Source organism: Epinephelus fuscoguttatus, linkage group LG9 (genome assembly GCF_011397635.1).
Source record: "Epinephelus fuscoguttatus linkage group LG9, E.fuscoguttatus.final_Chr_v1".
Lineage (NCBI taxonomy): Eukaryota > Metazoa > Chordata > Actinopteri > Perciformes > Serranidae > Epinephelus > Epinephelus fuscoguttatus.
Window position 1 is genome coordinate 23,727,588 of NC_064760.1, and position 17,157 is coordinate 23,744,744.

The 17,157-nt window shown below is 43.1% G+C and overlaps 1 protein-coding gene and 1 long non-coding RNA gene across 17 annotated transcripts in view; one reads left to right on the forward strand and one right to left on the reverse strand.

The window, feature by feature from the left end:
- Nucleotides 1-6,450: 6,450 nt before the first annotated feature.
- On the forward strand, nucleotides 6,451-12,557 carry LOC125894259 (uncharacterized). Its single transcript, XR_007450048.1, has 3 exons — nucleotides 6,451-6,524; nucleotides 11,545-11,602; nucleotides 11,709-12,557. It is a non-coding gene; the product is annotated as an uncharacterized LOC125894259 (long non-coding RNA).
- LOC125894246 (protocadherin gamma-C5-like) overlaps nucleotides 9,674-17,157 on the reverse strand; it is a 143,154-nt gene continuing 135,670 nt past the window's right edge. For 11 of the 16 annotated variants that reach the window (XM_049585538.1, XM_049585537.1, XM_049585540.1 and 8 more), the window contains 3 exons: nucleotides 16,154-16,212; nucleotides 12,568-12,665; nucleotides 9,674-10,969 (listed from right to left, as the gene is read on the reverse strand). In XM_049585538.1, the coding sequence (XP_049441495.1) occupies nucleotides 10,686-10,969; nucleotides 12,568-12,665; nucleotides 16,154-16,212 (441 nt within the window). In that variant the 3' untranslated portion in view covers nucleotides 9,674-10,685. The other 5 variants (XM_049585543.1, XM_049585544.1, XM_049585542.1 and 2 more) reach the window with 3 other exon arrangements.

The following is a 17,157-nucleotide window of genomic DNA, read 5'->3' on the forward strand; positions in this document are numbered from 1 at the left end:
AACCAACACTGCTGACCACTGTCAGAATGTGAGATATGGCTCTGAAAATATTCCCATGGTCCCCCTTGTTGAATTCAGATGTGTTTATGCCCAGTTTGTTATTCCCTGGAGTTCCACAAATATGCAGCTTTCTCATATAATCTCCAGTTGTTGTGCCTGGACCCATTACTGCATGATTCTGCTTTGTGGTCACTGTGGATTTTGATGTCAGTCTCAGTTCACCCCCCAAATGACCATTTATGTATCAGTTACTCATCCCGTGTCTTAAATTCATGAAGAAAACTGTTGCATGCCTCTGGTGAAGGAAGAATCCAGACATTTCTTGATTAACTGAAGTCATAGAGGACTGTGTTCAACAACAGCAGAACTACATTAAAACATTTTTTCCAAACTTGCACAACTTGTGCAGTATAATCAAAGTCTCATTTATCCAGCTGTGTGCTCAGTACTTCCCAAACAGACAACTCATTCAAACGGGGACCTGAACTAAAAGTGAAATTAATCTATGCATTTTTCAAGGCCAGACTCCATTGACAAAAACACTAATTTTACCTTACTTAACACAAGAGACACTGGTGTACTGCCGCCTAGATCAGTTTGTTATTTTGTAACTGTGTGTGACATTGTGTTTTAAAGGGTTACGTCAGATTCACCAAAGTCACACAATAACACATACAAACCAACTGATCAAGGCGGTGGTAGACCAGCGGCTCCAGTATTTAGTGAGGTAAAATTACTGTTTTTTTTCAATGGAGTCTGGCTTTGAAAAGAGCATAGGTCAGTTTCACTTTGATTTTAGTTCCCTTTTGGAAAACACTGTCTGTTTGGGATGTACTGAACATACACCTGGACAATTGACACTTAAATTATACTGTGTGTGTTGTGTGAGAGTTTGTTAACAGATATTTGACATATTTTGCTGTTGATAAATGTGACTTCACTCTTTCAAGAATATTTTCCTTTTTGGGATTTTTGATTCACCATAGAGACATCATATTTCTGATCAGGTTATTGTTACTTAGCATCTGAGTTTCTGGGTGTGTACATGCTTTAACATTAAAAGGCCCTGAAAACATGTTTTCTCTCATTAATTTCTCACCAGGATCAGTGTGGTCTTACATGAACATATGTTCTGCCAAAAGTAGAACAATAGTGATTATTCCACATGAGAAAATACAGCATATTTGTATTTGTCTTTTGTCTGTGCTCTCCTCACTTGATTCAGGTGGGCGTGGATCTGCTGGAAAATACTCAAATGATTAGATCAACATTTTGGGAAATACAGTTATTTGCTTCTTTCCAAGCTTGATACCACTTTGATGTTTGTGCATGAGGTATGGAGTTGGATCTAGGCAAGGCTATTAAATGATGCTGTAACACTCTCTTTGATCCTGTGGGAGCTATGGGGTATGACACAGCCCCAATCTCACTGGAGCTGCGATGTTGGAGGGTTACACCAAACAATGCTAGAAATAAAGGGATGGTGTCCGTTCAGGTGCTCTTGGGGTGCACTCTTTTTAGCCTCTTAGGGTGTGTTTGAATGGATGGTGGCTGATACACTATTCAAACTTTTTAAAAAGCATTTGTTTATTGTCTTTCATTAAGGACCTTTTCAATGACTGCAGAATTGTAATTCTCAGTCATATCTTTGTTTTTTCATATAAATATTGTCACTATGAGGTTGCCAAGCAACTGTCCTCCAAGAAACTGTTATACCACAACTCCCTAAATCACAACTTGTAGTTTGTACATTTCTGTTTATGTACAGACTTAACAGATAGTATAAGAGGGCTTTAGAGGTGTTAGTAGGGGTTTTTTTTTTTTTTTTTGAACTTTGAACAGAAGCTGGAGAGCTGTTTCCTCCTGCTTTCAGTCTTTAAGCTAAGCTAGGCTAATCTCCTCCTGGTTCCAGCTCCATGCTTGAGGGGAAACTTGGGTGTTTTTCAACCTCGACCCTTCCCCCCCATGTTTTTATATCTAAGTGACTAATGGGAACAAATTTTCTTTAAATTGGTCCAGCACCGAGTGAGTGTTCTACAGCTGGAAGCCATGAAACTCGCTGCAACGTAATCCAAGATCACTGTACAATGTACATCCACTAAACATGTGTGTTTTTGCCACTGACAGGCTCCGTGTCTAACCTAGTTTCACTCAAGGAGAGGTCTCATTCTGAAGTCTCATGAGATGAGTTGTTGCAGGAAAACAATAGTAAATGGACTGGATCAAACATAAGGCAAATTGTGTACAATTTGAAATGGCTGAGAGGCACCAATGAGCGCAACTTTAAGTCCTTCTGCAGAAGATTCCACATATAAGGAGCTGTATACGTAAATACACACTTGCCAAACTCTGTATGTTTCCTGGGTACAGACGATAAAAACATGTTCTGAGAACGGACTTATGTCACAGGAAACACAATGCTGAGTACTTGATACTATTACTTCGGGATAAAATTTGTTAGGGCTTTCAGGGCTTGGCTGCTCATACATATATTTCCGGAGAGTGAGCGTTCGGCTGCCAAGCAAAAGGTAAGGAATGTGGGCCTACTCTGAGTGACAGCCGTCAGATCAGGAAGGCAACAGTCAGCTCGTTCTTTCCGGTTCGACTCTGCATAGTGTCAGCACTACATTGACAGTTGACAGTCCATGTGTAAACATTAAACACACAGACAAAACATGCACTTTCAGTGGATGTACACTGACGGTGAGGATTACATTGCAGCTCATCTTCCTCTTTAGTGGACCAGTTTCAAAACTTGCTGTCTCCACTGGGCACATAGACATAAAAACATGAGAAAACAGGGACAAGGATGAAAACTACAGAAGTTTCCCTTTAATCACATTATGGGGGTATAACTCATAAATAAGTGTATTTGGAAATTAGTGTATTTCCAAAAATGTCGTAGTTTCTTTATGATATTAAATCAAGTTTAAGGTGATTAAAAGTGCATTGATCTGATAGCTGCACAGTCTAAAATGTGTTTCTGGAATTACAAGTCTTACTATGTGTTTGTCATTACCTTGCTTTTATTTAAAAAAAACTTCATTATCCCAGCCTCTGCACCTGGTTCATAATATCAAACAGCCAGCTGAATATGTAATACCACAGTGTAAACACACAGTTGTATGTTCAAGATGGACTCCCCTCAGAGTTTGCATTCCTGCCATCAGTATCAGGCAGGGGTGTGTTGGTTCAGGGAACAGAGAGGGGAAGAGTGGTGGGGAGGGGAAGGGGAGACGAGAGGAGCTTGATGGTGCACGCTTATTAGCCTGAAATATCCATGCAGCAGCTGCACCATTTCCGCGGCAACACCTGTCGCCATGGCGCTGAGTTGTCGACATGCCTCTGTGTCAGAGTCTGCATGTCTGAGGCGCTGCACATTCACAGCGTGTCCGACCTCTGAGAGCGCGCACACACACACACACACACAAATAGAGCACACACTCACTTCCCCAACTAATATCTTGGCATGTGCAAAATCTCATACATGCAGGAAAGCACCCTCATATACAGTGGTGCCAACATGTAGACACACACACACCTTTGTAACGGCAGTGCTGGAGGAACAGTTGTAAAGTAAGAAATCAGAAAAGGAATTTTTAGCTTAGTGGCTTCTTTGTTGCATCCTTACATATCCAATTCTCTGCTTCCCACCACGCTCCCTCCTCGCTCCATTCCCTCTCTCGTCACTCAGATGGGGAATTTTGCGTTTCCATGACAACTACAGTGGTGGAGGAAATGGATTAGATACTCTGCACTGTCTGTGCTGGGGGTGTGGTAGCTGCATGTGTGAGTGCTGGATTGGTGGGGAGGGGGGTGCTTATGGGGTGTACGGCTTGTAAAGAAGGTTTGGGGTTATGGTTGAGTGTAGCTTGTGTATATGTGTACACACACATATACACAGTGTGTGTGTGTGTGTGTGTGTGTGTGTGTGTGTGTGTGTGTGTTACAGACAGTGTAGAGGCGATCGGGGTGGGGGCAGGAGATGCCCTCAAACCACATTGCACCAGATGGAAGCTTTTGATCTCCTCAAAACACACACATTGTTCTATCTTGGCAAGCGAATGGAAACCAAATCAAAGTCCATTGGATTTGCTCTTCATTTCATGTTTTCTGCCCATCACCTGTGAGCACATCACATGCTCTGTTTTGCACACTTGACCCTTGACTTGTAACCTAGTGAAGTGACACCTGACGCAAGCATGAGGACACTTCTCCCTCTCATCTTTTCTCCCCCCAACCTTGCTGCAGCAAGATTATAAAGAGCCAATTAACCCTGCTTGTGTCACCCTAAATTCAGCTCTCACTATCCCTCAGTCTGTCTCTCCCCCCTTCATTCCTGTCTCCCAGTCTCCCCCCCCTGTCTGATTTCCATCCTCCCAGCTGAGAAAACAGGCGCGAGAGCTCTTGGCAGAGACGAGGGGAGAGACGGAGAGAGAAAGAGGGGGCTTTTCAGATGAAGAGAAAAAGGGTTTGCTGCTTTGAAAGGGAGCATTGTGTTTTTCTTCCACATTGCTACAGCTCCATCTCTGTGATTTAGTCGAGCCAGCAGCCAGCACATTACTGTGTCTCTTTAAATCAGGGTACTGTTAGCCTTAGCAACGTTCAGGCTCCAGTGCTCCAATGCTCCTGCTCAATGGCCTCCTCCTCTTCTTTCAGCCAAAGACCACTGAACTCCCTGTTAAGTCTGCCTGATGGGCACATTCCTCTCAGCTGAAATAATAAATTAGGCTTTTTGGAAATCGTCTAAGAAATGTGTTAAATATAGTGTGTTTGGCAGAGCGTGGAGTGGATAATTAAAAGTGTAAGACAGTGCATTTTATACTCCACCAATCAGTGGATATTACTCGATAGTTGTTGTCGTGCAGGACAGTCGGGGTGTATTTTTGGAGCTGGCAAAGTGTGCCGACAGAAAAAAAAGATCCCATTCCTTTCTCTCCCTGTTAATTTTTTATAAGGAACATCAATCCAGTCTCTCTGCCTCTGCCTCTGCACTGCATGAGAAGAAATCACATTAACCCACTGCTGTCTTTTTCTAGGTCTATGAAACTTTCAGATGTAATCTCCACTAAGTGTGTCACTGGGATTTAGACCGTATTTGACTGTGGCACTGTGAATAATATACATATCATCCTGGAGTTATTCCGCGGCAAAGTCCAGATTAATCTGGTCTTTATCCTTGCTGTGCTTCCAGTGTGCGTATCCACAGAGCAGTGCTCTGTCCTCCAACATGTGGTGACCCAACACGCTGCGGAGACAGCTGCAGGAAGGGAGGTAGGAGGGGGGCAGGGGAGGAAGAAGAGAGGAAGTCAGAAGGGGGAGGATGAGGGGGAGGGTTCTTTCCTTTAGCTGGACTACTCAGAGAGAGAAAAATTAATAAAAGAGGCACGGAAACTCACTTCCTGTCCCGCCACAAGCAGCCGCCACGTCACATCCTGGTCTGGCCTTACATGGATCAGATGTGATCCTCCACAGCCTGAAATGAGATCCTTGCTTCCTCTTGCTGGTCCTGCCTGGCAGCGAACACACTGTGAGAGAGGAAATGCTCTACTTTCTGCTCCAATATTAGGATTAGAAACAAGACTAAATAGAATAAATTCAATTACGAGACGATTCAAGAAATTTGCTTTACAAGAACTTTACAAGTCTGTCTTTTTTATTAAATCACTGACTGACCACAGTGTATAAGTGTGCCTGATCGCATGTACATGTGTCACATTCAGGATGTGACGATGCCTGTTATTCTCTCTAAAACCCAGGCCGTCTGACTAATGTTATTATCGCTCACAGGCAGTTCATTGTCAAGTTCCAGTCTGCTACTGCTTCCACTCTTTTGACAACTCTGCTATACATCACTGGTTTGAAGTTTTTTGCCTGTGTGTCTGTGTGTGTGTGTGTCACTCTATTGTGTATATCTCTGTGTGTGTATAATCAGTAGGAATGTGCTTAATTAAGCGAGATAGGGTGGGGGGCATAAAAGGGGCAGTAAAAGAACAATCTCACCATTCTGCTGGGTCTCCCCTCCAGGAAATGGATGACACATGGGGACAGTGAGGACAGCAGGAGTCTCTGTGAGTCACAGGATCACAAACATCAGCTGACAAAGTAACTCTAAAGCTATTGTAAAGCCTAATAATATATGCATATTGTCCTCATGTGTACAATTTCCTTTGATTGTTGTCCTGTCAAATGGAGGCTCATACTGTGCAGATCTCCAGTGATTCAAACCGGGACCAACCCACAGTACGTTATTACCTCTGACTCATCCGCTTGTGTCTGTGTGTGGGATATTCTCCGCCCGGCTCTGCCATGTTTCCCGCATATGTCTGTCTTGGAGTTGCCAGGTTTGACTAATGGCTGAATATGTTTGTCTTCCTGCAGGTCATTCAGCTCAGCCAGGCCCCGAGCGGAGCCAATAATGGTCACTACATAGATCTGTAATGAAGATGTGGGGAACAGAGAAAAGCATCCAGCGGCTGGGGTTGACAGTTGCCGTGGCAACCACATAACACAATGAGAGAAGGGTGAGAGGAGTCGGCCATTTTGGAGATGTGAGCTTGCAGGGTTTGATGTTGGAATGCTGCTGTGTGAATGAAATGGATTGTTGAGTTAAAATGATTTTATGTAATGTAAAAGAAAGAATGTTTATTCAGAAAAATTTATTTGTATTTGAAAACTAGCAGATGTGGAACCTTTAATCAATGAAATTTTTTTTTTTTTTTCATAGCTAATGGTCTTGGTGTAATCTTCAAGCAGTGGCCATAACTCAGACAATTGGCATTAGCTGCAGTAGAATAGATGTCACTGCTGATTCATGAACAACAGTCACATCATCTGCATCCCTCCAGCTCCTCAGTCCCTCCTTCCAACCCCCAACATCTGCAGCAGTGAGTTAAGCCTGCTCCTTTTGTTTTGCTTAGTGACGTCCCATGGGCTATTTATAGGGACTATGTTATTGTGTAAGACCTTGTGAAAGGCACAGAGAGCTGGAGCAGGCTGCCATGTTCCTTCAAGTGGCCCCAGGAACTGTGAGAGGAAAGCTAAAGAACATGTGGCTATAATATTATCAGCTAAGTGCTGTGAGCTGTATGGGTATAGACATACATGTACTCTTATAGTCTTGTCACCATTAATTTATTTTCTGCATTTGCCCAATATCTAAACTGCCCTTCATCTCTAAGATTCTAGAAAAAATTGTAACAACAGCATATTTGATAAGTTTCAATCTGGTTTCTGTCAGTATGAGAGCACTGAGACAGCCCTCGCAAAAGTCACTAATGACCTCTTATTGAATGCTGATGCTGACATGTGCTAAGTCCTTGTGCTGTTGGACGTAGTGCGGCCATTGACACAATTGATCATGGCGTTCTTTTAGAAAGACTGAGGCACTGGATGGGGGTATTTATAAAATATCATAAAGATGACACAATATAGTATGACGTCCAAAATGTCATAAAAAAGTCACAATATAGTATGACGTCCAAAATGTCATAAAAAAGTCATCGTATAGTATGACGTCCAAAATATCATAAAAACGTAATAGTATAGTATGACGTCCGAAATATCATAAAAAAGTCATAGAATCGTATGTCGTCCGAAATATCATAAAAAGTCATAGTATAGTATGTCGTCCAAAATATCATAAAAAAGTCATAGTATAGTATGTCGTCCAAAATATCATAAAAAGTCATAGTATAGTATGATGTCCAAAACATCATAAAAAAGTCATAGTATAGTATGTCATCAAAATGTGATTCGAAAATGTCATGGTTTAGTATGCCACAGAAATGTGATAAAATGTATTCATGTCACACTAAAGTGATAAAAAAGTAGTGTTTCAAAAAAATGTGATTAAAAAAGTCATAGTATAGTGTGTCATACAACAAAATCAAAAGTCATAGGATGTGATGAATTGTAAATGGTTTCTAAAAGTTAAAATATAGTACGTCATATAAAAAGAAATCCTAGTATCTCATTAAAAAAAAAGTGTAGTATAAGAGTAAGAGTGCTGCAGTCAGGCTGAATGTGGGTCACACAGACAAAAAGCCCAAGGAAGAGTTTTAATGCACAGCACACTGCATCATACAGCACTGGTGAGTATTCCTGTGGTGAGTTTCATGAATTAATAGTATTAGCAATGTAAATCATGCTTTAAGTTAACTCACACTATAGCCTGTGGGGAGAATTAGACATATTAGCATAAAACAAGCCACACAGACAAATATATTTTTTTAATGATTTCAGAATCTTTTTATTTGAAATGTCAGTGTTCAAGAGAAAATAAAACAGCAATATAAATATTAGCATAAAAATAAGAGTAACACAGGGATATAGCGTGGGGGCTAAGCATTTGATAAGAAAGATAATACAGCAGGATAGAGTAGTATTAATTCAGCAGCGGACGGACTTACACATATATAATATTTATAATCATTTGTTCATATGGACAGAAAGAGAATGAGAGGCATTCTTTCACAAATGCACAAGATAAAATCACCGCAAAAGAACATTAAGAGGTTACAGAAGGATAGAAACATTTCCATATTTTTTTTTCGTTTTGTTTCTTTACAGGGTGATAAAAGATAGTAGAGAGAAAATGAACACAAAAATATGCGCAACACATATCACAAGTTAACTAGTCTACGTGTGTCACTTTGTTTACTTATCTAAAGTTGTCTTTAATTCGTTTATTTACACTGAAGAGTTAGTTGGCTTCCATGGTGCTTAGTTACTACATTGCAACACAAACTGTTGAAGAACATCTCAGATTTTTATTCATTATTGATTCTTTTTTTTTCAAACTGTGGTTTTCTTATTTTTCTTGAAAAACAAAATGCAACACATTCCAGTAGTAAGCCACGCCTTGTGGAGAGGGACTTTTATTTTGAAAATGTTGGACGTGGTCCCTACTATACAAACAACTGGCTCATACCATCGACAGGACTTGTGTGTATTTACAGTGGGGAAGAGCCTCACAGGACCAGGAAGTGGAGGGGAGAGGTGAGCGGTAGAGAGGCTAAGGTTTCCCATTGATGTCAATGGAGGAGGGATATTTGACAGGGCTGTTGAGTGGTATCTCCTCACCAACAGGGACAGCTGTGCTTGGCTCTGTTGACCTCAACCTGGGTCAGTGCATTAGAGTAAGTTTAAGGGGTGAGCAGGTCAACAGTGGTTCCTCTGTACATTCAGTGGGTAGAGCCAAGGCTGTTCACCACCCCCTGGTCAATGTAAAGGTGCCACCTCAGTCTTTGCACCTCTCACCACATTCCCTCCGCTCCCCCTGACCCAGCCTGCAAGCTGCCTTTTCTCATGCAGTTGTATCTGGCCAGAGGCCGGACAGACAGATGGATGGCAAAGTAAAGACTTCATATCTTATACAAACAATTCCTCTATGCTATCGAATCATTATCTCCCAAAAGAAAAAAAACATGTTATGTGTCACATCAGGTTTCTCCAACACTTCAGGATAGTGAGGGGTAATACTCTGCCGAGACCCTAGAGGCCTGCAGAGTGTCTCCTAAGCACTTAAGTTTACCACGTGTATGCGTTTCCCTAAAGACCGAAGTGATTACTACCCCTACATCATCTCATCTTCAGAATACGAACAGTGCATTTCTCTTAGTTTGGCTCTCAACGTGGGGTAGTGAGTGAGGGGAGGACACGAGCTGGGTGTGAGGAGGGGAGGGTAGAGGGTGCAGGGCAGCAGGACGTGTCTGAGCCCATCTGGAGGTGTTATACAAGAAGCCAGTCCCTGCTGCTATACCACCTGCATGGACAGCATGGCTCGTGACTCCATGACACACAACGCCGTGCCACCCCCACCCTCTGCCAGCCCTTCCTCTGGGTGCATGCTCAGGTCATAAAAAATATCAGGAGATTAAAATCTTTCTTTCTTTTTTTTTTTTAAACTATGATTACAAAAGTAATTTTCATTTTTGTGTCAAGTAAATGCTACATGTGCATTATATTGACCTGCGATTGGAGGGAGGATAACAGATTCAGGATGTCCTCCTCTTTGCTTTTGCAATGCATAGTTTGCAACTCTAAACTAGTATATGTGGTTTGAACCTTAAAGAGCATGCAGAAGAGTTTGTAATACCTGTCAAACAGCAGCCTTATATCCACAGGACTTTTGCTTTAAGACCCTGCAAGGCTGGCCCTATAGGAATCTAATGGATGGCAGCTAGCTTACTTTACAACAGCTGACTTTCCGTCTCAGGGAAAGAGCACAATAAATCCAACATGAAAGACATTAACATTTCATCTCTGAATACATCACTGCGTATAGCCTTGTCGTCCCAGCAAGGTTCCTTACACTGAATCTCTTTGTCCAAGTTCTTTGATTTTGCCAAAATAAAAATTTTTTTAAAAAAAATCACAATAACCCCCCATACCCTGCCAAAATTATCTACCGACAAAGATTATGTGAGCAATACTAGACCTTGAGCACAGCACGGGTTATCAACACCAACAACGGCCTTCAGCACATTCAAGACACTTCCAAAGAACCATCAACATCCATCCAACGTCCATGTGGTCAAAAGTGATTGGCTGTCATTGTTTAGACCGTGGCTAACATGAGTGACAGCAGAGCAGTAAGATACCTAATGGGGGGGGTGTGGGGGGTTGAATTTCTCATCAGATCAGGCCGGGTTCATCATGCCTCCACCTCTCTCCGTCCAGCTCTACTTCTTCTCCTTCTTGGTGGACTTCTTCTTGGAGGCAGGGGTCTGGGCGGCCTTGGGGGGCTCAGGCTGGGCTGAGGCCTGAGGTGGGGGCAGTGCCTGCTGGGAGGCCTGCTGGGCCGTGGCCTGCTGCTGCTGGGGGTTGGAGGTGAGGGTGGCCGTGCTGCCAGGGATGTAGACATTCTGGCGATAGTCGGGCACGTGCTGCAGGGTGAACTGAGGGCTGTAGCGGGTGCTCAGGCCCATGGTGCCTGGTCCCAGGGTGGCCGTAGCCTCGCTCACTTCTGGGGGGAAGAGAGACAGAGTGGGGGAATAAGGGGTGAGGAGGGAGAGGGGGAGAGAGGACAGAGGGATGAAACTTGTTAGAAAACAAGAATTTGGAAGTTTTAGTGTGACAGTGTTACATTAAAGGAGTGAATTTAATGAGATTCCCTGCCCAGAGAAAACACGAGGCTGCAGTGAGCTTGACTAAAAAGTGTCGTGGAGAGAAAAAATATGAACAAAAGAGGCAGCAGAGGTGTTATTATTACACAGTGGTTGATTGTGTGCAGATGACTTTTTTTTTCCTTAACAGAGATGATGAAACCATCTCCCCTGCACACTCCTCTGTGTTTCTGGTTTTCTATCACGCATGCCCCGAGCGTGCACGCGTGCATGACGTAGCTGCTCAGCTCATAATTCTCCCACAGCCCCTGCATTGCAGAGCCAGAGACACAAACGCTCCCTCCCCCATCCTGTAGTTCCTCTCAGCCTATGTAAACACACATATGCACACACAAGCCGTCATGCTAACTAGCCTCCAAACAGTCAAAGCAGTAACTAAAAAACATAATCTAACAATCTTTCTGTTCTTCCACAGTGCTTTGTTAATTGACTGCAGAACTGCTGCTGTGTTGTGCTTCACCAACACGTTGACAGTAAGTAGAGGAGAGATGACCTTCAGTATTTATCACATGCACTGATGGTCCTTCCTTCGTGATGTCACTAACTGTTCATTCTGTCTAACTTTGTGCTGACATGCAGGTTGCCGCTATGCCCAAGACAGAGCTTTTTCTCTCTCCTCTCTGTTCACGTCAATGGAAAAATTCCACACCACGTCCGGTGCAGTGTCCAAGAAGGGGGAGGGTGTGATTGTGTGTGTGTAGAGGGAGGAAGATGTGATGGTTTAAATAACAGTGGAAACAATGACTTGAGTCTATCTGGCAATAAATCATGTCAAGTTTGTCCCTTCATCATTTCTGGGTATTTTATATTTGACTGTCACTATATTCGGTGTTGCTCAGCCTGTTTTCAAGGCCAATTTTCTGTGTGTTTTTCCATCTTATTAGCGAGGCTTCCACGGTAAAAGCCCAAAGATGAATCACTGTGTGTGTGTGTCCTCAGTTATGCAGGCACTGCAGGAGCAGAGGAATAGGGCAGTGGAAGGAGGACATGTTGCGCAATATTGGAATCTTTAATTCTGTATGAGCCTAAAGGTTGTATATTTCATAACTTTTCACGTAGCTCCATAGCCTTCTGCTTATGATAAAACACTGCGCATGATTAGTGTGTACAGTGGAAACATGCATCTCCGTCATGTTGTTGAATTCAACACGTCAGCCACACTGTTCATCTGAGGGACTGCAGGTAGTTACGTCCACTGTCTAAATGTCATCTGGGTAACTATTGGGACACAACTACAACTTGGAAACATCAATGTGGACACAGAGAGTTATCAAATGAGCAAATCTGGCTACTTGCCCTCCAATTAAACAGGAAACTAAATAAACCACCTCCACCCACACACCCTTGCTGAGCTTATGAATAGAAAAAAATGGTTTGGAAAAGAGAAGATGAACTGATAGAAAAGAGGAACAAGACAGTGAGGAGGTACAGGACTCACCGTTAGCTGCAGCCATCAGGGCTTGGAGCTGCTCAGCCTCAGTTGGGGGCTGTGGCCAGGGGCCAGTTCCCATGGCAACCTCAGGTCCTCCAGTTGCCCTGTGGTGAAAACGAATAAAGAACAACTGTAAATAACTGTTGGTTCGTCCTCTCCAATGTGTGTGTGTGTATGTGTAGCTCGCTGGTTTGACAGTTGGTGGTTTATGATGTAGAGGCAAAGCAGCTGATGGCGAAGTAGACAGCCTGAGGGGAATTCAGCGAGGATAACAAGGAGGATGTATACTTTACAAAACAGGGTGTGTCTCAAACAAACACGCACTCTTAAACACACTCCTGCCTGTCTGCACACAGTAGCAAGCGTGTTCGCGCACTCACACACAGTAAACATTTTGCAACGTTCACTCTCACTCCGGTATGACCATGAACACTGCGCCGTCTAGTAAATCTGATTAAATATTTAATGATACCCCCTTTAAAGGAAATAGCTGTCTGCAGAGTCACACACGCAGCTCTCGGTGAGCACTGAACATTTCCATCTGGGCAAACTTCACCTTCAAAGGCTTGTTTATTTAAAGGCTGCAATTTGCATGAGGGGGCAACAAAGGAGAAAGCAGACCTGCGATCTATTATGCTCACCTACTTATTTCCATTCCCACACTTGTGACACACCAACACAAGCTCTACAGCTGACAACTGGGTCACAAAGCTTTAATCCTGGCTCTGCTGCTGTTCCCAAAGTGCTAATAAACCTCCATCTTTGGATTTTAGTTGGCGGTTTTGATTGGCCACGTCACTGCAGTATGTTATCTTCATAATACTGGTACACTGTGTCAAAAAAAGAGCTGATAATGTCACTTCGCTTAATTAGAAGACCAGCAGAAATTACACAAAATCCTATATAACCACCATGGATGCTGCTTTTAAAGCTGTTACAGAGCAAAACAATACATATGGCTTTAACTAATCTCTCAACCTCCTCAATTCTGTGTCTCTGTGATGACTACATTGGTTATAGACTGTTTTGGGTAATAACAAACCACCTGAGGGCATTTACTGAAGGATCATTACCCCACAGGGACATGGGTAAAAGCTTCTGGTGGAGCATACAGCCCCAAAGAGGACAGTAAATGACACTTTGATTCCTGGGTCCTACTTTCTGACAAATATAGGCTGCAGTAATGAGGAAAACAGGACTGCATGTAAATAGATAGTGTGTTAAATACATGGGGTATATGGAGGAACACTCTTTTCTATTTAAAACCAACGACAAAAAACTCTGAGACAAATTGGTCTGCTCCAGAGAATTAGGAGGAAGTAAAGGACACAAGGGAAAAAGTGAAAGAGGAATTCTAACATAAAAACAGGGATTTGTTTAAGAGCAGGTTGCCAGATCTCACTGCCAAAACTGTGAAGTGGTTTTCAGTTCGGTGCCAGAGAGAGACCAAGGGAGAGAAACACGAATGGTCTGTGCCAGGCATCCAATGAGAAACAGGCTGGGTAAGAGCACAGTCAGTAAAGCCAGGGCAGCCATTTTGTGCCTCTTCACATCACTTAAGATAAAAGGGAATGCTTCATTTGCGCTAAATTAGCATCTCTCCGTACTTATCACATCCTGTGGTTGTGTTAAGCGCTTCCTGTGGTCAGGATTATCACTTCCTGTGGGCAAGATTGTGAACTGTGGTCCAGAGGGATGTCCTTGGTTGGCCAGACAGGGCTATCGTTTTTCCTCTGCAACCTCACACGACACGTTTTATCTCTGAACATGGCTCTCCTTGTGGTTTTGCAGTGAACTTTCAAGACTTCAGCACCAAATTTAATTCAAGCCAATTCAGCCAGTCACATGGTGTACATGATGACATCTGACCTCAAGAGTTTTATGTGCTGTTTACTTCACTGAGGAACTTTTTAACCTCTAACCGGTATTTTGCAGGAATCAATCAAGAGACAGCTGTCTGCATTGTCTCTTTGTTGTTGTCGTCAAGTTGGTAAATCACATGAAAAAGCCACATGTGGTGATGTTGAGCTACAACCATCACAGACATACATCAAAGGCAACATTGTATGGTAAGCCAGTCTTCGAGAAGGAGAGAGAACAAGAGCTCTCAGAGTATAATGACTATATGTATGGCACACATACAAGGCATAAACAAATCTACAAAACACTGCACGCAAACTCAAAAGTGTCACAGTCCTTTCTACGCCACAGCAGGCATTGTGGCCTATGCACATCGATCAACAAACCCCATCAAACTTTTAGGGAGACTAACAGAAGCTATGGGTTAGGTACATCTACACACAGCACAGCACTCAACTGCAGTGCACTACCTAAAATATTTTAGCCATTCTCTGCCCTTACCAACTGATCAGGTCCCTCTTTTTCACCGACCAGTGATGCGACAAAACTGAGCACTGATCAGCTCCTAAGGACAGAGAGTCACCATGTAGTTTCTACGTCTAAATTAGTACCTTGTCCCACTCTTCGGCGTCCATCGTATGTGTGTACCGTATGGCATGTGGGGACTAGAAACACAACAAGTTATACAGTCTTAGAGAATCATCGTGTATTTGACTGAAGGCTGGATTTTGTGTAAGGAACAAGGAAAATGCTGAGATATTGTGCTCTAGATTTCAGTGGAAAATATGTTGAGTCTGTAATATCCATTTAAAATACCAGAGATTGGAAGTTAGTTTTCTTTTTCTCTACCACTAACATGAACTACGTCCAATGTACCCATAACCCCAGTGGTATTCTATAACGACAGTGGTCTGTGTGTGCATGTGTGTGTCTCACATTTTCCTGACTTGGCTCAACAGAGCGTTTTGCCCCAGCTGGTATGTTTCAGGGAAAAAGCCTTGACTCACTGAATGTGTTGTGCAATCATTGTTGTGAAAACTGTTGCTGCACACACTCCATTTTAGCACTCACAATATGTGCGAATAGCAATCAAGCATCGACACACACACTCACAAAAACACACAACTGATATAGAGAGTCACAAGTCATCTACTGTGATTTAACAGTGATGGTGTCAAAAATGTAATGTCAAGTCAGTACAACCTCTAAGACAGCAGATACTGAAGAGAGCGCAAGAAGGATACATACACTATCCCATCCCCCCACTAGCTCTGGTCACCGTCCCTCATCAGTAGTACTGAGTGATGGTGCACAGGCTCAGAGAGCGCAGAGAGGAGAGGAATGGGAGGGGAGGGGGAGGGGGAGTGAAAGCTGCGGCAGCCATTTTATAAAGCAGCCTGAAACCAGGCAGAGATGCTCAGTCAGGAGTTTAAATTAACAATCTGAATTCACTGAGCAGGATCATGCAATAAAATCATCACTGCAGTGTAATTCAAAGCCAGATTCAGATGGTTACATCGTGACTTTGATGTCATCAGTGCTTTATAATCAGCATCTCAGCATTCACTACCATCCCCCTATTCTTTTATTCCTCATTCTTCACCACTCCCTCTGTCCTTAAGATAAGTCTGCCCTGTGCAGCACAACAACATGTCCTTGACATTACTGGGTATTTTAGCACTGTGTGTGTGTGTGTGTGTGTGTATGAGTGAGTGCATGTCAGTGTACTCACCCGCTAGGTCCAGGTCTCTGTCCCTGTGTGAAGCGCCAGTCATTGTTGGGGGGCTTTTGCTGTGAAGAGAACAGAAGATGCAACATGAACTGCATGTTTCATGTCAACAACAGCAAGGGGAATATGAGGTGTATCTTTTGTTTAAAGAGATGTTTCCTTGTGGCGTACAGATCTGTGCGTGACAGTGTGTATCTATCTGTGATTTAGAAAACCTTTTCAGTTTTTCGGTGAGGCTCAACAAAGGGTTACAGATGGAAACAAATATCTGTATGCTCAGGCATCCATGTTGTTCCAAAAGCCGTGGAGCATAAAATGCTGCAGGGGAACACACGCACACACAAGCAAACAAACACACAAACTGGGGCGCTGCTTATAAAATGGGACTCACAAAACAAAAGGCAGATTATATCAAAAAGAGAACAACAGGATCGCTAACTGAGAAATCAGCTGTATAATAGTGTTATGAACCAAAATATGTCCAGAGGACCTTTAAAAGGGACTGTGACACTCCCACAACACTTTCTGAGGGATAGATAGATGAGCTTCCCTGCCAACTAAGTGACTACAGGGCTCTTATGAGAATCTTTTAATAGATGCAGAGGGCAGAGAGAGTCCTTGGAAGACAAAGCTGTTTGTTATTTTGATACCAAGACATCATGGAGATAAAGTAACGATGGCGTCTCAGCAGCCATAAAAGCCTCTCTCATGTCTATGTGTCCCTCTACTCTCTATTAATGTCTTCAAGACCACCGCACTCTTGTCCATCTCTACCTCCCTGACCATGCCACCGTGCCTTTTCCATCTCTCTAGCTCTTTCCCTCTCTCTCAGGCTCTCTTGTTGTGCAGTGATGCGGTGAATAGACCCTTGGCTCGGCTCCAGATTCTGCCGCCTAATCGACACAAGAGCTCCCCGGAGAGAGAGGCCAGCAGGATGATGTGCTGCATTATTAAAAGAGCTGTTCTACCCGAGGGAATGATGGAGAGAAGTGAGAGAGCAGGAGAGA